This window comes from Solanum lycopersicum, chromosome 10 (assembly GCF_036512215.1).
Source record: "Solanum lycopersicum chromosome 10, SLM_r2.1".
NCBI lineage: Eukaryota > Viridiplantae > Streptophyta > Magnoliopsida > Solanales > Solanaceae > Solanum > Solanum lycopersicum.
Window position 1 is genome coordinate 49,165,029 of NC_090809.1, and position 21,096 is coordinate 49,186,124.

The window sequence follows — 21,096 nt, forward strand, 5'->3', positions numbered from 1 at the left end:
ACTTATACTTAAGAGTAGGAAGTCTAAACTCAAGAGCTGAAAAGATAAGGGTAACAGGATCTCATGTCAGCCTCAGCGTTCCACGTAGCACCCTTAAGAATGATTTCTCCACAATACCTTCACTGTGTCGATCTCCTTGTTCCTCAGCCATTTCACCAGTTTGTCTAAGATCTCAACAAGTACCTCCTCAGAGGACAAATCTTCATCGACCACCAAGCCTTCTATAGGTAGAAAGATGTTGGATCACCTAGGCACTTCTTTAAAATGGATACATGAAAGACTGGATGGACAGAAGCTAGCTCCGCAGGTAATGCCAACTCATAGTCCACCTCATTAACATGTTGTAGGTTCTCGTAAGTCCCATCATACCTCAAACTCAACTTCCCCTTCCTTCTAAACCTCATGACCCCCTTCATAGGTGATATCTTTAAATAGACATGTTCACCAACATAAAACTCTAAGGGCCATTTTCTGTTATCTGCATATGTCATATGGCGACTGTAAGAGGTATTTAACCTGTTCCTAATCACTATGATATTCTCTAAGGACTCATGCATGATCTCTGAACCCTAAAAGGTTGACTCTCAAACCTTGAACCACCCAACTGGTGATCTACACCTCCTACTATACAATGCCTCAAACGGTTCCATCCCAACGTTTGAGTGAAAGCTATTATTATACGATAATTCTAGCAAAGGCAAATTCTCATCCGACCTACCTCTGAAGTCAATCACACACGCTCTCAACATGTTCTCCAATGTATGAATGTTGTGCTCTGCCTGCCCATTAGTCTGAGGATGAAAGGCACTACTAAGCTTTACCTGTGTGCCCAAGCTTTTTTTGAAAGATCTCCACAAATGTGAAGTAAACTAAGCTCCTCTATCTGAAATGATAGACAGAGGAATCCCATGCTATCTCATAATCTCATCTATGTAGAGTCTTGCATAGTCCTCGGCTTTGTAAGTAGACTTCACAGGGATAAAGTTGGCAGACTAAATCTATCTTTCCACAATAAACCATATGGAGTCATGTTGTCTCCTAGTACTTGGAAGAACAGCCACGATGTCCATATTAATGGACTCCCACTTCCAAGTCAAAACCTCAATACTCTTAGTAAGACCACCAGGCTTAAGATATTGTGCCTTAACCTGCTGAGAATTAGGACACTTGGCCACATATTATGCAATGTCCTTCTTCATGCCATCCCACCAGTAAATCAGTTTAAGATCGTGATACATCTTGGTGGAATCTTGATGTATGGAATATCTGGAACTATGGGACTCTACAACAATCTTAGTTCGCAAATCATTCACATATGGTACACACAACCTGTCTTGATACCTAAGTATGTCATCACCGCCCAAAGAGAAAGACTCATTCATATTTATCAACACTGAGTCCTTCAGCTCCATCAACACAGGATCGAGTTGCTGACCCTGCTTGACTTCAACTACCAAGGATGATTCAGAACTAGGATAAACTGAAACACCCCCACTTGTAGAGTCATTAATCACACACATAGTCTGTCCAGTCTGTATACATCTTTTGCTAACTCCTTATTTTCATCCTCAACGTGGACTATACTTCCTATGCTCATCTTTCTCAAAGCATCGACTACAATAATAGCCTTACCTGGATGGTAGTGAACATTCATGTAATAATCCTTCAAAGGCTCCAACCAACTCTGCTGACGTAGATTCAACTCCCTCTGTGTGAACATGTACTGGAGTTTTTTTGTGGTCTGTGAACACATCCACATGTAGTCCATACAAGTAGTGCCTCCACAGCTTCAGTGCAAACACCATAGCTACTAACTCCAGGTCATGAGTGGGATAATTATTCTCATGAACCTTGAGCTATTTGGACACACAGGCTATCACCTTACTACCCTGCATAAGAACACAACCTAAACAAACCATATATGCATCACAATAAATAGTGTAATTCTCACCACACTTAGGCAAAGTAAGCACCTGGGCTTAAGTGAGTCTGTCCTTGAGCTCTTAGAAACTAGTCAGCCAGGAGATTTAGTAATAAAAATACATTAGTTAATAAATAAATAATAATTAATAATAAAATATGTTTTTTTATTTTAAATCTGCCATTAATTTATTAACTTAATTTACCAATTAAAAAAGGGAAAAGTATTCATTACCCCCCTGAACTTGAACTTTTTTATATGGTGTACACTTAAACTTTATTTTGTTTGAATTACACCTCCGAACTTGTTTATTCATCAAACACGTGCACCTTTTTTGTCCACCTGGCGTAGAAATTGAAATCACACTCTACTAGGCGCGTGAGGGGGTGATTTTTTGCAACGTCATAAAGCTATAACAGTAATTTTTTTTATAAAATCTCTATTTTATTTTAATATTGACCGTCCAAAGATGACATCTCCGTTGTCGTCATAATCATTATCGAAACCCAAGGGTGAATTTTTTGTGTAGCAGAGTTGTTTCTCATCGTTGAAAATGGATAAGGATTCCGATTCAGCTGATTGAGCAAGGTGAGAGGACATGGAGTGTTATGTGAGATGGAAGAAACCGTGTTGTTTTGCAGCGGAAAGGAGGTTAGAGTGAAAAATTGATTTTGCATTGGAAAGAGATATGAGAAGAGGAGATACAGTGGTTGGTGGTAGAGATTGACGGCGACCGGGAAAGGAGTTCGAATATGATATTTATTTTTTGCCATTTTAATTTATCTAGGTAACTAATATTTATCTAGGTGGAAATCCACATCATCACTATTTTTGCGAACTAACGTGCGTGTGTAGTCACACTAAGTACAAAAGAAAAAAAGGTGTACGTGATAGTGGAATAAACAAGTTTGAGGGGTTAATTAAAACAGAATATAGTTTAAATGTACACCAAATAAAAAGCTTCAAGTTCAGGGGGGTGATGAATACATTAGCCATTTAAAAAATCACATTAAATCATTGCTCTCACCTAGGTTTGAACTCGGGTGGAGCAAGACTTCACTTCAAGGGCTCAATTTTGACCCTATCTCCCCAAATTGCCCCTCCACTTTGTTAATTAATTAACTAATTAATTTCATTTTTAGGGTAATTAATATACTACCTTGAGCAAGGAAAAGACCATTTTACCCCTAGATCCTTTAAACCTAAGATTTCTTCTTTTTAAGTCCGGTAAAGACTCCTTCGAGTAAATCTTTGTATTCCAGAGCCCTATATGGTTGGACCCAGCCTTTCCAAGCTCAACTAACCCCCCAAGTTACTTGGCCTGGTTGTTGTAAGGGTTCCAAGGTCTGGTTCTACGCGCATCAATCCGTGTGAACCCTGGTCTAATTATAGGCATTCTTGACACATTAAGCATTTCTTATCTTATTCATTTTTAGGGTTGTTACATAATCGATTTTATTATTTCAAATGGAGTGTTACAATCTCTACGATTCCTCTGAATTCACCTTTTACAATGTAAATTCAAAGGCTTTAAAGCTTGTTCTTAAATCTCTAATGAACTTGAACTTGAATATTATCTTGATCTTGACTTTTAATTGAATTCAAGGGCTTCGAGCCATTTCTTGAATTTGATAGCCTTGATCTTGATTGTTCTTGAACTTGAAAGCTTGAATTCTTAAACTTGTATCTTTGTAGAAAATTGAATGGTGTTTGTACCACAAATTTTTTCTAGATTTTTGTTTAGAATTTTCTTTCTTCTCTTTTACTGAATTATGAAACCCCTATTTATAGTTTTAGAATAGAGGTTGGAGGAGGACTCCATTCGGACAATCAGATTTAAGTGAAATATCATATGGGCTTTATGGAGCAGGCTTTAGTTAAATTCATATTTATCTATATTGAAATAATTGAATCAATTATATTAATGCATAATATTTATTTGGACTAATATATTCATTAATTTAATATAATTAGAACAACTTTATAAATTTATATTTAGTAAATTTTAAGTGACTACAAATGCCCCCTTCTTCAAGTCTTTTCCAGATATTTTATCTTTCAAAGACTAGGCTTGAAAATTTGAAGACTTCTACTTGCATACTTGGAGATTTAAAAACTTCATCGTGAAGCAATTTTATTCATAAGGGTTTGCCCCCATTGAGTTACCACCATTTGGTGCAAGTTTGAGGTTTTATGAAAGCTTACTCATAGCCTTAACTCATGTAACAGATAGAGCGGGAAAATTTATTTTTTACACTTATGCAACTGAACTTTGAATATGGTTCTAAGTGCCTACATACCTCAATGAAAAAGATCAAGTGGCGACGTAGTTCGGGAGGAGTGAGTGACTTTTTCGTTGTGTCGTACATAGTTTATACTCTTGTGGGCCACGAGTGACATGTAGTTTAGGCTCGTACCTTGAGGAGCATTTTAACTTGAAGATTAACCTCAAATATAAAGAGATTTATGATATACAGTTTAGACTCGTGTCCCAAGGAGCATTTCAACTTTATGATTTAACTCAAACTTGAAGATTTAAGGGACATATAGTTTATATTCGTGTTTTAGGGAGCATTTCAATTTGAAGATTTAACTCAAACTTGAAAATTACGTGACACACAATTGAAGCTCGTGTATCTAGGTGCATTTAAACTTGAAGATTTAACCCTAACTTGAAGATGTAAGTGACATACAGTTTAAGCTCGTGTTTCAAGGAGTATTTCAACTTGAAGATTTAACTCAAACTTTAAGATTTAAGTGATATACAGTTTAAGCTCTTGTTTCAATGAGAATTCAACTTGTAGAGTTAACTCAAACTTGAAGATTTAAGTGACACACCTTTTAAGCTCGTGTTTCAAGGAGCATTTCAACTTGAAGATTTATGTGACACACAATTTAAGGTCGTGTTTCAAGAACCATTTAAACTTGTAGATTTAACTCAAACTTGAAGATTTATGTAACATAAAGTTTAAGATCATGTTTGAAGGGGCATTTAAACTTTAAGATTAAACTGTAACTTGAAGATTTAAGTGATATATAGTCTAAGCTCATGTTTCAAGAAGCATTGTAACTTGCAGTTTAAGCTTCTGCATTAAGGATAATTGAAGCTTGAAGTTTAACCTCATGCATTAAGAAGCGTCTAAATATACAATGACTCTTCAAAGTCATCTTCGGATGAAAACTTGCCCCCACTTTGCAGTTCTTCTATATCTTCATCTTCATGATGTCCATAGACAGGAGATTGTTGATCTTTTCTTAAATACATACTTAATTCCATGTCATGTGCACGAGTTGCCCACTCTTCAAATGTATTGGTCGTTAATTCTTCAAAAATGTAGTTAAGACCCCAATTCATTGGAAGAAAATTAACTAAGGCGATCTTTGTAGTTGAGGCTCAGACTTCTCCGACAATTGATAAAGTCAACAACTAACTCATCTTCACCTTGCAGAGCCTTTGTAAGTTCCATCATACTAATGGCATGTCTTGTGCTATAAAAACGATTAAGGAACTATTGCTCTTATCGCTCCCAACTATCTTTAGAATTAGGTTCAAGATCTGTGTACCAATCAAATGCATTTGCTCTGGGAGATCGAACAAACTCTTTAACAAGACAATCGTCATATGTCCCTGCAGCATTGCAGGTGTCGATAAAGTGAGATATATATGTTGTTTGGGAGTTTCTTTGCCATCAAATTGTTGAAACTTGGGAGGTTGATACACCTCAAACATTTTCAAGGTATTTACCCTTAGTGTATATGGCTTTACATATAGGGGATAATATTTGGATGAAGACTCATATTTGTCTTCGATTGTTTCTATGATAAAGTTCTTTAACTGAGCAATTGGATTTAAACCTTCATCTGAGATATGAATCTCTTTGATGTTTGTTTAATTTAAGAAAGACACTTCTTTTTGTTGAATATTAGAAAACTTCAAAGGTGATTGACTTGTTCTTCTTTCAATCATGTTATCCATCTTATTTGTTAGCTTTGAAAGTTTAGCATCTTGTTCTTGTGTGCACTTTGTCAGGTCTTTGATTGCTTTAGTTAAGCTTGCTAGTTGTTCTTAATTAGTAGAAGACATTTTAATATTCTTTGATTCTTGAAGAGTTGAGAAAAGAGGTGGACATTGTCCCACTGGGCGTGCAGAATTTGTAGACAATAGAATTCGCGTCGAGAAAATAATAATCAAGATCAGAAGATTATAGCAACAATCGATTTTATTATTTCAAATGTGAGTATTACAATCTCTATGATTCCTCTGAATTTCTCTTTTCAAATATAAATTCAAGGGCTTTAATGCTTGTTCTTGAATCTCTAATGAATTTGAACTTGAACATTATCTTGATCTTGACTTTTTTTTTGAATTCAAGGGCTTCAAGCTTGTTCTTGAATTCCTAAACTTGAATGCTTTAATTCTTAAACTTGTAGTTTTGCAGAGAATTAAATGGCGTTTGTACCATGGATTTTCTCTATCTTCTTCTTTACAAATTTCTTTCTTCTCTTTTTCTGAATTATGAGACGCCTATTTATAGTTTTAGAATAGAGGTGTTGTGGTTGGAAAACGACTCCCTTCGGCCAATCATATTTAAGTGAAATATCATATGAGCTTTATGGAGCAGGCTTTAATTAAATTCATGTGTATCTGAATTTCAATGATTGAATCAATTATATTTATCCATAATATTTATTTGGACTAATATATTAATTAATTTAATATTATCAAAAAAACTTTATCAATTTATATTTAATAAATTTTAAATGACTACACGCACCAGATTTCGACACTTGGAAGAATTGTGAGAGGATGAAGGGAAAACGACATTGCTGGGTTGTATTTTTTTTTGGACTGGGCTCGTGATTGCTTGGTTTTGAACTGGATCAAGATTTGGGGGTCTTTGATTTGTTAATTATCTCGAGAAGAAGATGAAGACACAGGAATCATTTTTTTTAAGTTTTAAGGTGATGTTGGATATTTGTTGAGAATTGAGCTTGGATCGGGTTGGAGGGTCTAAAGTATGGGCTGGGGCGCTTGACAAAGAATTGGTCTGAAGGAAATATTGAATTGGGTTGGCTGAAATAAAGGCCCAAAACATTGGTCTCTAAATTTGTTGAAGATGTTTGACTACAATTTTAGTAGAGTAATTAATAATTTAATGAAATGAATTGAAGGCGCAACCAAAGAATTGATTTTTGAACATTCGACTAATATTTAAATAGGACTAATTAATATTAATTAATTAACGAGCTTCTTAATATTAATGAAATAAAATAACTAACTTAATTATAAACTAATGATTAAAAAATATAACCATAATTTAAACTAAACTAATTTGATAAAATACTTACTAAAATTAAAATCCTCTTGAGATGATATTCGAATAATCATAAAACATATTAATTATATACATAATTATGTAAAATATATGTTATCTAGAAATTATAAAAAGTTACAAAACTATGGAAAATAATTAAGGTGCAAACTATGTATTTTTCTTAAGATTTTATAAACTAATTATCTTTAATTGTTTGAAATCGAAGAAGCTCGAATTGATTAATTTATATGGTGGAAGTCCAAAATTTGGTGTCAACAACCATCAACATAGAATATGCTATTCCAATAGTAGGTAGAGAGTTTATCATCAGGATATGACTTCGTTCATGATAATACATTTTATTCAATCCCATTAAACGAAACAAATATCCTTAAACAAGCTACGTGATCAATATAAGTTCTAGATTTATCACATTTGCATAAAGAATAAGAAACCAGTGCATCAAACTTATCCTTAAAAATCATAATTTCAAGAAATATGTTGAAATTGTCGAATTACCTTGATGAATCATGCGGATCTCCCTGTGCAGTTGATATCAATCAACCTTATCAAATATCTCTTTTATATCTGTCCACACGATGGTTGCATTTGTAGCAATAGCAATCCCACCGAGAAACATCGTTATAGAGTTCATGATCCAAGGAAGTACAAACACATAGCATTTCACTCATTTCTCTTCCCGTCCTTCTTGATAAGCACTCTTCTTGCAAGTCCCCAACAAAAACTTGAACTTACTCTTTGGTCGAAGGTTAATCAACATGAATCGGCTTCATAAAGAGTAAGTCTATATCCTTGTAAGTTTCATAGTGATGAGCACACTAGAAGGAGTGTGAATAATGAAGATGAAGTGGATGAATTTTCTTTCGATCAATATCATCGACTGTTTCAACTGTAAATATTTGTGATGCATCAATGGTGGAAGCTTTAACATCTCCTATCTCTCTGGCTGATTGATTATTGTATTAAACTGATTAGCTGTTTAGAGATCTAATACCATGTAGATTTTACTAGGGAGATTTAGAAGAAAATTGAAACCTTATCATCACAATTGATCGTACATAAGCTACATTACATTTATATATGTACAACTTCTAGATCCAACTGATCTGACAAGTTTAATAACTATATGAAAACCTAACAAACTTTTTAACCAAATTAAAATTAATCTAATTATCTTGACTAACTAAATGAATTAATCAACTGATCAATTAACCAATTTTAATATACATAAGTGAAAAAATATATTTCTTTGGGAAAAGAGAGAATTTTTTTCTGCCTTGTCAACGATTTATTTAATTTTTTTAATAAAATCGTTGCGAAGGCATTGATTTTATTTTTATAAAAATAATTTATAGTAAATAGGAGTTTTTTTTATTATTGAATTCGCTACTTGGGGAGTATTTTTAAGAAAAATATTTTTTATATTATAACTATAGCATTTTTTTTTTTTAGAAAAATGTTGCCCCTACCACGATATAAGGGGAAAAATAAACATGTTTTGGATACAATTGTTGCTAGGCATCAATTTTTTAATTTTCATGGAGTAACGACTTCAGTATTGTCCAGAGGAAAATTATTTCAACAAAGCGATTTTTCTGTATTTATTTTTTTTTTTAATAAAATTGATGTGTCCTTTTGAAATTTTTGACAATTTTTTATTTTTTTTATCTTGGCTATCGACTCCTATATAATCTATGAAAGTAATAAAAATATTATTTAGGAATTAACTACTCTAAGAAATTAGGTACTACCGATTGAAGAATTGTATAGAATTTTTTTTTGAAAGGAATAAGTTTTTTGTTGTGGCATCAACTTCTTATTCGTGACTCTTCATGTATAACTAGAATTTTTTTCGAAGATAAAGTCTTTTGAGTGTTGCAAAACACCAAAGGTTTGATGTGGTGTTGCTTATATATGAGTACTTCAAGCTCTATAATGCAAGTTTTTTAAAATAATTTTTTTTCTTGGAGTCGTTTATTGAATAAATTGTGGTCCATACATATAAAATGGCCCATGGCCCAATAATAAAGAAAATACAAAATACCTAATTTTGTACGATCTCTACTCATCCTTGGTGAGTAGACAATACTCTTTCGTCTACCTTCTCCACTGCATTGTCTAAGAAAATTCTAGTAGTTTTGCCTCCTCCTTTGAATTATTTTTGAGCTCGAGTGGTCTTCATTGTTACCTGGTAAGTTCGCTTTCATTTCTACCTCATTTTCTCCTTCACTTCTACCCGCATGATCTTTGAATGATATCCCTTTCTTTTGTGATTTTGCTCAGATGTAGATCTGGTGATGTATCTTTCCCTTGAAACATTCTAAAGCTCTATCGGTAATGTCCGATCCACTTGTCTCTATCTTTATTTGATGTAACTTTGTGGTAGTTAGTGTAAAATATAGCATTTATGTCTTGACCTGTCCCCTTTTACAATATGAATATATATTATATTATTATACTATTTTATGTAGATCTGTCAATATCTGCAGTAGTCATATGCTTTCCTTTCCTATGAAGATATGCTTTTGGTATGTTCATTTCTGAAAATTCATTATTCTTGATCTGATTCTCAATATTGATATTTATTATTTGTCAATATTCATATGTGTCCTGATATGCTTTCCTTTCTTTCTTCTGGTTCCACTACTTAATGAGCCAATAAGTCTGCAACATTATTACCTTCTCCAAATATATGAGTGATGTTTGCATTAAATTGTTGTGATCTCATCCCTATATTATTTGTTCTTTCCGCCAGCTCCTAAGGTATCTTCCATTGCCCTCTTATTATTTTCATCAGACTTAGTGAGTCTATTTTGATTGTTTCTTCCATCACCCTGTTTCCCATTAATACTCCAATGCTTCATAGATTTCCACTGACTATATCTCTGTGTTAGCATTATTTCCAACTTCTGCATCCCTAGCATAGATCAGATTTCTTTGCGAGTTCCTTTGACAAAAGACCTATACACTCAGCCTTGGGTTCCCTTTGGATTCTCGCTGAATGTTGCATTCAAATCTATTTGTATTTAAGGGTTTCCATATTAGACTATGGTAATGCAGTTTAGGCTTGTGCCGCTTTAGTTTTTTGACAATTTCAAGCCACAAACTTGACTCCAAATGTATCCAAGGATATAGAGTTTTCACCAACTTCCAAACCATTTCTTGAACTTGAATCACCATCCCTCCAAAAGTTGTGTTTCGTCATGCTTTATACTACTTCTTCTCTTCCATATTGTCCACATGTTTATTGTTGGCATTGCTCTCATTACTACTTGTAGTTGTGGTGATGATTCGAATTTCCACCAAGTAATGATTAATTGTTGTAAATGCATTCCTTTTATGTGCATATCTGTGAAATTAGCAAATTTCTCTCCATAGCTTGTTAGCCAAGGAGGCTTTTAGAAAAATATGGGTTTTATCTCAACACAAACATATTGAAACTAGATGATTCTTCACCTTTTTAAAATTATCATCGGTAGAAATTCTCCTTTTCCACAACCTCCATAGGAAGAAATTAACCTTAAAAGGAACCCACTTGTTCCAAATATAAACATAGTCATTTCTTATCTCCTACTTCGTCCTCATAGTTTGCGATGTTGATTATACATTAAAAGAGGTTCAACTTGAATTATTTTGGGATTAAGAACTCTTCTTCCTCCAATACAGGATTCCCAAAAATATGCTACATTCATTCCAAATAACCCTCTAACCCTCTCTCGATGATCCTTCTGATCAACAGATTCCCTCCCCCCTATTCTCTTCCCCCCTTCTCCTCCCCCACTAAGAGGGAGGACTCTATCTATATTGCAGTTGGATTCAAGTCTATTGACCGCACTCAATTAGGAAAATTTAATGATTGGACAAAAAGATGTAGAGACGGCGACACTAGAAAATCTTTCGCTAGGAAGATAATGCATTGGATTGTCTAGACTCTCTTTGAATCTTCTTAGACGAATGGGAATGTAGTCAAAAGGTTTAATAAGAAGGAAACGCTGTCAGAAATCTTCTTTGCTAGGAACTTCAATAATCTTGACAGATACATTAGTCTTATTAAAGTAAGGGGTAGGAGAAGGTCATCCATTATCATGCCTAAAGTGATTTTCAACTCTGGTTGGACCTTAATTGATGAGAAAATGAGGAATTTTATGCCAAACAAAAGAGGGATACCAGCAGAGCAACCTATGGAAACAGGTGCACGGCCTCAACATACACTAAACGGGAAGGGGCCTCTTTCTTTTCGGGTTTGCCTCTAGTATTATGATAGAGAATTTACTTTCTAGCAATTGGTTATTGAACAAAATACAACTCAAGCTTCAATGGTGGAACCCATCGTCGGGTATTTCCAACTCAACAGAAAAACCAAGTTCCACGTAGATTAGGATTGTGAGGATCCTTCTTCACCTATGGGACCATAAAACCTTCAAGATTGTACGAGACCATTGTGGCTGATGGATTAAATTAAATAAAGATATGTCCATCTAGAGCCAACTCGAATGGACGAAAATGAAAATTCAATGAATCGGGAGTAAGGTGTCGAAGGATATCTCCATAGAAATTAGTAGAATTACCTTCTCTATGCAAATCTGGAATGAGCTTCAGCTATGACAACTATAAAAGATAGAAGAATTTTTCATCCCATTACCTAATTGTCATTGAATATTTATCCAGTAGATACAAATACTGGCAGTCTACCACCTACACACTCAACAATGATAGTACATGTCAACGCTAAGCATGGGTTAGTGACAACACATGCCAATTTGAGTCACATTTGACAATGATAATACATGCTAATGCTGAGTTACACGGGACAACATCCCCAGACAATTTAAATCCTTCGGGGTGGGTTAAATTTAATTCTGGAGACCAAATTAAATCAGATCCAAAATTTATTTCTGAACTCTGTAGCCCATCTATAACTCAATTTCTGATGAAGAGCTCTTATAAAACTCTTAATTAACTTGAGAACAATCGATTTGTGGCCCAAAATTCCTAGAATCATATATGACTTTAAAAGCTTGCTTTGTAGACCCAAGAGATATAGAGAAATCGATTGAAGTGACATCGAAAGGAACCTTGACCATGAAACTTGAGATTACCCCTCATATAGGTGAAGAGACTGAGATTAATGACCATCCCAAAGAAAAAGTAGAGGGTACAACCATGCATGCACCCATCTCAGATAAGTGCAACTTGCAACAGTAGCCAGTCCACGATGTCAATCAGTTACCACCGAGTCTCCTGCATCCCTAGAGTACGCTGAGATAGAGGCTTTAGACTTGTGATTTCTCACATTCTTAAAATAAGCAATACATATGGAGTATCTTTTGAAGGTTTAGAAGAGGAAACACTAGCCATTTTCATATAGCTAGATAAAAGAAAAGCGACGCTAAAACAGAAAGAGTAGGAGAAGATAATCACCACCTGAAAAAGTAAGAGACTCAGCAAGAATTAATTGAAGAATTTGCAATCCAGTCTCAACCAAGTAGAAGGGGTAAGAAATAGGGGGAAAACTCTCAATCTCACTTACAAATGAATATAAACCTAATTTAATGGAATGTGATGGGACTCAACAATATAGAAAATAGGAATCTTGGTAAGAGTTTATTTCAATGTGAGGCTCCTTATGTGTATTATTTCAAAGAAACAAGGTTAAGTCGAGAGGGATGAAGAAGCCAAACAACTATGGCCTTGTAGATGAATGAAATGTCATTTAATCAAAGTTGTGGGATGCAAAGGGGGTCGTAATAATGTGGGACAACAATGTTTGGTCAAGGATACTTGTGGAAATAAGGCAACACTCTATCACCTTTGAATTTTTCTATTCTCACAACTCTTTTACGTGGTACCTCACTGGTGTCTATGCTCCACCTATTAGAAGTGAAAAATTATTATTATGGGAGGAAATCGCAGCTTGTAGACAACTTTTTGAAGGTTCTTGGGTAACTTGTGGAGATTTCAATACAATTTGATTTATGTTAGAAAGAAAATGGTGCTTTAGAATAACTAATGTGATGTATGCGTTCTTTAAATGGATCGAGGACATGGAACTTCATAACCCCCCATCTGATTGGAGATAATTTTACTTTCATTAGAGTCATAAACCATCCTAGTGAAGCTATACAAGACATGTTCCTCTTATTCTTAGAATAAGAAGACACTTTCAGAAATATCAGACAAAGGATTTTTATATAGCTACTTCAATCCACAAACCCATCGTGCTAGAATGTGTAAATTGGGAGAAAAGCAAATCAATTTTCAATTTCAAAAATTGGTGCTATGGAGGGTTTAAGCAAGTTGGTAATTAAATAACTAGTGGAATGAATTTTAGTTGAGGGATGTCCCGACTTCAGGTTCAATAACAAGTTAAAAATTTCAAAGCTCAAAGAGTGGAGTAAAACTGCTTTTGGAGAATTAACTAGCAAGAAGAAAACTTTACTTGAAGAATTTGTTGTCATTGACTTAATTTAGGAAAGTAGAAACGTGACCAAAGATGAAGTAATGATTGTAGCAATAATAAGAGTTGAGCTAAAATATTTTGCTAGACAAGATGGATCCATATGGAACACAAATCAAGAGTACTATGACTAAAAAAAGGTGAGAACAACACAAATTTCTTCCAAAGAATGGCAACAACACAAGAGATTCAACACCAATAATAGACTGATAGTGAATGGTGAAGAAACTTGGTAATCTACAGTAATAAAGAATATATGATAGATTTCTCGAAAAAATTGAACTTAGAAGCTGAACATATGATAGATTTCTCGAAAAATTTGAACTTAGAAGCTGAACCTTGGAGGCCTACTTTTAATTTACAAGGTTGTCCCAGAATCACAAATTAAGAGTATGAATAGCAACCAAGACCCTTTTGAGAATTAGAAGTACTACACATCATCAAGAGTTATAATAAAGGAAAAAGCGCCGAGTTCTGATGGTTTCACCATGAGATTTTTTTAAGTTTTCTGGGATACTATAAAGGTAGATTTGATGCAGACCATCTACAAATTCAACTAGAAGGGATTGTTTGAGAAGCTTATGACTGCCACCTTCATATCCTTAATTACAAAAAAGGCAAATGCCAAACAATTAAAAGGCCTCAGACATATAATATTAATAGAAGGGACTTACAAGCTCATCTCAAAATTTATAATCATAGAATTAAGTTAATCATGGGAAACTGGTGGATGAGAATCAATGACCTCTTTGAAAGGGAGACAAATAATGGATGCATCACTTGTGGAAAATTAACTGGTAGATTCAAGAGTGAAGCGACAAGTTTTTTGATCATGTCAACTTGATCTACCATCTTAAGATCCTTAAAGATACGAGATTTTGTTAAAAATCGCTATATTGAATTAGCTTTTGCATATCATATGTGAGTTTCTCCCTAATGTTAAATGGTGACGTTGTAGGTTTCTCTCAATCAAGAGGGGTCTTAGGCAAGGTGACCCCCTCACAATTCCTTTTCTTACTATTTATGGCTAAAAATGGTTGGTTGACAGGTTTTTCAGCTCATATAAGTTGAGGAAATGGCATGATAAATTTTGAACAACTGTATGCCGATGGACTCACTTATACTATGTGAAGCAGACGTGTCAAAAATTAGACAAAACAAGGCTATTCTAACCATTTTTGAAGGCATCTCAGGACTCAATGTAAATTGGCATGGGAGCTACCTCTAGCAAATCAATGAATTCCTAAATATATAGTTTTTGGCAATGAATCTCGGTTTCAGTATTGCTTCCCTACTCACCAATTATCTAGGCATGCCATTGGGAGCTAAAAATAAGGAACTCAATGTATAGAGAACAATATTAGAGAGATGTAACAAGCGGCTATCAATATGGAAAAGACAATATTTATTCTTGGGAGGCAGATTGACACACATAAAATCACTCATGGATTAACTGCCAACCCATATGATGAGTTTGTTTTCCATCCCAAAGAGCATTGGAAAAAAATATCAACCAAATGAGAAGGAGCTTCATGTTGTATGGGAACAAAGGAAATAAAGGCTACAATCTAGTGAAGTGGGATGGTCTTATCTTAACATGAGACAAGGAAGTTTAGGAATCAAGAAACTCAACCTCCACATTCGTTGTTTACTGAGAAAGTGGTCATGGAAATTCTGAATAGAAGACATGACCTTATCGAAGAGATTCATCACACAGAAATATGGACTCCTAAACCAATGGACAACGGAAGAAGTGGAAAGTATTTTTTTGATGCAGTGTATCGAAAATAATTCAAAGACTCTAGTCCCAATTCAATATAAACATTTACTATAAGGTGAGGAACGGTATAAAGATCTTTTTTGAATGAGCAGTAGATATGTAATGAAAGCATAAAGACCACCTTCACAGACCTCTACTACCTCAGTCTCAAGATAAATGAGACTGTTACTAGATATGGAGCCCACAAGGGTGGAATTTCATCTTTGAAGAGATTTAAATGACTAGAAGGTAGACAAAACAACAAGTCTTCTACGTCTTTGACCTTTTTCACGGTGTCTCGGTAAATCTAGGCAAACTTCTATGGAAGTTGTATAGTAAAAGAGTATTCTCTGTGAAGTTTTACGCTACTAGAAAAACATCAACTTCTCCTCCACTACGATTTGTCCTTGGAATATAATCTAGAAATTAAAATCCCCTTGAAGGTGTCCTATTTTATGGGGTAGGTGATCAGGGAGCTTGCTTAACTCACGAAGCACTACAGAGAAGAGGGCTTGCAAATTTGCTTAAGGTGTTTTCTTTGTTACAAGGAGGTAGAGGTAAACAATCACCTTTTCCTACATTGCAAAACAACTGTAAATCTGTTGAACATGTTTTTATGTAAACTTGGAGTAAGCTGAATAATTACTACATACACTTTTAATCTACTGAGGAGATGGGAGACAATTGAAAAAATAAATACTAGAGGAGACAGGTGGAAACTAATTCCAACCTGCATTTGATGGACCTTATGGAAGGACGTATTTTGAAGGAAAAATCAACAACATCCAGAGGATTAGAATTACCTACATTAGCCTTCTTTATTTTTGGTGTAAACAAGATATGGAGGGGGATATAGATTTATTAGTTTACTTCGTAGGACAAATTGTAAAACCTTAGCCCTTGTTTGTTTGTTTTTGCAATAACATGCGAGGATTGTAACTAACCATTTTCTTGTGAACATAAAGTTACCTTTATAAAAAAATAGTGAAATTCCCCTGCTTACTGCTCATCCAACCAGGAAAATCAGCCTGATGTTCATTAAAAGGTGGTTTCTTACTCTCTATAATATACTCTACCATTTCTGCTGAGAGTTTTGTGGCCAATTTCTGTTCTTTCCATCCACCAATGGTAGTAATCTCCCTCACTTCTACATCTTACTCAATGGCCATATCACTCTCAAAATATAAGAGGGCTCCCAATTTTGTCCAATTATCAAATAAAAACCTAGAATTTTCTACGTTTATCTGCCACCATATATTGTGCTTTACTTCCTCCCTTATAATTAACATCTTTCTCCAGACATGTAATGCACCCACACCAGTAGTTATAGTTGGATGCAATTTATTGCAATACTTGTACCACATATATCCGCTCCACAAAGAACAAATTAATGTCCTAAAATTCCAGCAAAGCTTTGCAAACAAAGCCTTCGATACATTATGCAAAGACCTGAAACCTAGACCCCTTTTTTCCTTGGGATAACATATGCTTCCCCATGAAACCCAGTTCTTGTTCTTAGATCTAGTAGCATTTCCCCAGAAAAATTTAGCAAATAGCTTATGTAATTGGTTTATTACACTATATAGGGAATTCAGGGCTGATAGTAAATCCATGGGCATAGATTGCAAAACATGTTCTATTAAAATATATACCTTCCCCCATAAGATAGTAATCTATTCTTCCACATAGCCATTATGTTAGCCACCTTTTTAATCAGAACAACAAATGACCTTTATTTTTCCTTCATAGAAAATAGGAAAATATAGATAAGTAAAAGGAGAATTACCTTGCTTGACCCCTGTTATCCTCTTTATTTGATGACACAGTACTACAAGGACTTTATTATGTCGATAACAAATGCTTTTGTCTATGTATAGCATTTGTCCAGACACCCCCTCATATATTTTTAGCATAATCATCCTCATCGTCATTAACTTGTGTTGTCCTGATCAAGAAAAGAATACTGTCATCAACATATGATAAGTGGTTTTTTTGCGAACTCCATTTAGGCATTCCAAAAACCTTAAAGTCACTATGTTCAAATGAACAATCCTGGTCAACACTTCAATTGCTATTATAAATAGGGTAGGTGATAAGGGGTCACCCTCTTTCAAGCCTCTAGAAGATTGAAATAAGCCAAAGACTTTTCCATTCATTAGAACTGAGTTATAATTATTCCTTATTAGCCTTACTGTTATGTCAATTTATTCTTTCAGAGAATCTAAATATTCTAAAGACCTGGATAAAATATTTCCTGTAGACTCTATCATATGCTTTTGTGCAAACTCTTTCTCTTGTTGATGTCCCTTATTATTACTTGAGCCAAAAGTACATTTTAAGTCATACTTCTCCCTTTAACAATGCCTGCCTATTTTTAGAAATCAAAGTAGGTAACACCAATTAAACTCTTTCATGTATCAACCGATATAATTTAATTAGAAAAAGTATTCAGGCTCATAAATCTTACGTCCCCAAAATTATCCACCACATTCTTCTTTGGTATCAGTACCACATTTGTATGTGTTATGAATCTGGGCAAATCATGCCCTTGCCATATTCCATGCATCATGATTGATAAAAAGTTAAGTACTCAAAATAGTGGTAGTGTTGTATTGGGTGAGAAAGATGAAGATAGTGAAAACCTTGATTACTATGGAGTTTTAGCTGATGCGATTGAGTTGCAATTTGTCATGGATAAAAGAGTAACTTTTTTTTGATGTAATTTGTCTGATGTGTATAAAGAAATAAAAGAAGTTAAAAAGAGTGAGTTTGATTTTGTGAGTGTTAATCCATGTAGATTTTCAGAAACAAATTACCCATTTGTTTTAGTGGATCAAATCTCTAGTATTTTTTGTTGATGATACTTGCAACAAAGACTGGCATGTAGTGAGGAAGATCCAATCTCATGATTCCTATAAAATTGTGGAACAAATGGATGATGATATTGTAGAGTTAGGAAGTTCTTCCAAAAGAAAAGAAAAAGAACTAATGAGATTAATTAATATCTCTTATGAGTTAGTATATTCATTCATAAATGTTATGATGGAAAAATTTCCTTTTTAGTACATTATTAATCATTTTTAGGTATAATTTTTAACTTTCTTGCTCTTTTGCAGGTTCAAGATGAAACCATTGAGGATTGAAAATGAAGTCGATTCTAATATGACGAATACTATAGAATATACGTTTATCACGCCTAGTGCTATTGAAAAGGGACAAGGACGAGGGCTTAAATCTTTGGATGAGAAATGAAATTACCATCTAAGAGTATATTTTCTCAATCAAGTGATCTATTTAAGAAGCACATCAAAGAAACTGAAACAAGTAAGATATTTTGTTTTCTTTTATTTCAGACCATAAGCAAAAATTTTAATTGTTTTAAAGGAAAATATTTTTTCAAGTATTCTGTATTCTGTGTTTTATCATGGAGGAGAAGGTGAGGAAAATAGTTTTTTCCAGCATTCTATTTGATGCAGAATATAGGCATAATACGTGATGCACGAACCTATAATGATAAGAAGGTAAATACCAGGCCAAAAACAGCTTAAGAAACTAATGTTGAATACATTATTTTCACAAAAGAGAACTTGTGAAACAAAATTAGCTTTAGAAACTCCTTGTACACATTTTTGGTACTTCTTGTCTTGTGATACATTAGTCAACGTATAAAATATGATTTGTTTTTTTCAGGTTCTAAAGGGAAGGAACATGAACAAGGACTTAAAATCTCTACCGTGTCCACTAGTCAAGGAATACGAAGGACGCATAAGAACTTCATGACTTTTGAGAAAGAGAACGTTCAAATTAGTACTTCATCTCCTACATCTACTAATCAAGTAAAGAAATACACCCAAGAAGTTTAAACAAGTAAGATCTTTTTCAAATGTATTGTATTTATTGAAAATCTATTGTGTTTTAAAGTTTTTGAGCTTAAAGATCTTTTCCAGGTTTGTGTTATTTGACATGTTTGGCTTTGATGTAAATGTCGGGAAAGATGGTATTCCACCGATTTGAAAACTATTTTCTTTGAGACTCGTAAAAAAGATAACAAGCTTGTTTAACCTAATGCAATTGAAAAACATGTGCATTTAATTAATTGAATATTTAAATTACTTGAAATAATCTTCATGTGTTATGATATAAAATGTTATTTGATATGTGTAGGCTCAACTCTAAGATATGGTTCAAGAAGATCATCTCTACCTACGGTAGAGCTTGTTGAAAATTTTTGTGGACCTCAAACTCGTAGCCATGTATTTGGATTTGGGGGTGGAGTAAACGCAAAAGATTTGAAAGGTGGAACTTCATCAAAGTCTGAATTGTTGTATGTACTACGTTCAACTCGAAAGGATATAAAATCCTTGAACGGAGAAAACAATTCCTTAAATGATCGCTTGTCTACACATAGAAGATGAGATTAAAGAAATAATGAAAATGAAAGAATTCTTCACTGCTCAACAATCATATGTCCCACCTACAACATCGTCCTCCTTAACTGAATGACCACCGTCTTTTCAATTGACCAGGTTAGTAACAATATATCTGACTTTTTAATTTATTTTGTTGAAACATAACAACGTAATGAATGTATAATTAAATAACAAAATATGGGTCTTTCGATGTGAAAAAGAAATATTCCCCGTCACACAAGTAAACTTTATGAAAGATGGAATAACAGACTTGTTTCTATTGTGTTAATTGTGCAGTAGAATAAGATACAATATCGAAAATGAATCTTGTTCTCTTCCTTTCGTTAGAGTCGGTGACTTCTTATTGCTTACAATTGGTGCTTTATATATTCATATATGTATATGTATATGTATATATATATATATATATATATATATATATATATATAACATTCAATGGCCCTGTTGTCTTAGGCTTGCATATTTTTGTTAGCATTGACATGTCACTCTATAATAGTTGCAGTCTACTTCGGTTTGACAACAACCTAGAAGACAACATTTTATTTTCTACCATATTTTCAATAGCCGGGAGTAATTTTTATATTGAGAGTTTTCTTATTGAAAGTGGTATTTTGTGAAGACGAGTAAAATTCATTTATATTTATATAGGAACTTGAGTTGTTTGAGCAATGTTGTCTATAGTTGTATGCAAAATTAGTGAATTTTCAAAGAATAGTTTGGCGAGGAGACGAGGTAAGGTGAGGGACTGTAGAAAATTTTTTTCAACCATAATTTTTTTATGCTGGCTCTGTTTTTAAATTTAAGCTGTATAAATTTTATTTTGTAAAATTTCTGGACTGCGGAAAACATGCAGGAAGCTGCTCAATTTTTTTATGCTAGCTCAATTTTAATTTTTTTTAGCACTGTTGCAACATTGCAGCCAGCTGCTCAATATTTTGTGCTCTCTGTTTTAAACTTTCTGCAGTGCTGAAAAATTGCTACCAACTGCTCAGTTTAGTAGAAATCTCACAAAAGCATGGAAAAATCAAAGATGTATTGAAAACTATAACGTTCAGTTACAAGCTCCTTATATAGGAGAAGAGTCCTATTGTAGTTATACTAGGAATCCTACTGCAACACAAATAATTACATAGGTAGTATTATATTACAAGTCAAATACCCTATCCTTGTCGACTCCAATAATATTCAGTAGC

General features: G+C 34.0%; 1 protein-coding gene and 1 long non-coding RNA gene across 2 annotated transcripts; one reads left to right on the plus strand and one right to left on the minus strand.

The window, feature by feature from the left end:
- Positions 1-1,178: 1,178 nt before the first annotated feature.
- LOC138338884 (uncharacterized) lies at positions 1,179-1,805 on the minus strand. The gene is made up of 2 exons (XM_069289967.1): positions 1,633-1,805; positions 1,179-1,494 (listed from the first exon to the last, which is right to left on the minus strand). The coding sequence occupies exons 1-2, from the start codon at positions 1,803-1,805 to the stop codon at positions 1,179-1,181; spliced, it is 489 nt and encodes a 162-aa protein (XP_069146068.1).
- A 4,952-nt stretch (positions 1,806-6,757) lies between these two features.
- On the plus strand, positions 6,758-20,136 carry LOC109121344 (uncharacterized). The gene is made up of 4 exons (XR_011211970.1): positions 6,758-9,591; positions 18,590-18,797; positions 19,164-19,340; positions 19,638-20,136. It is a non-coding gene; the product is annotated as an uncharacterized lncRNA (long non-coding RNA).
- The last annotated feature ends 960 nt before the right edge of the window (positions 20,137-21,096 follow it).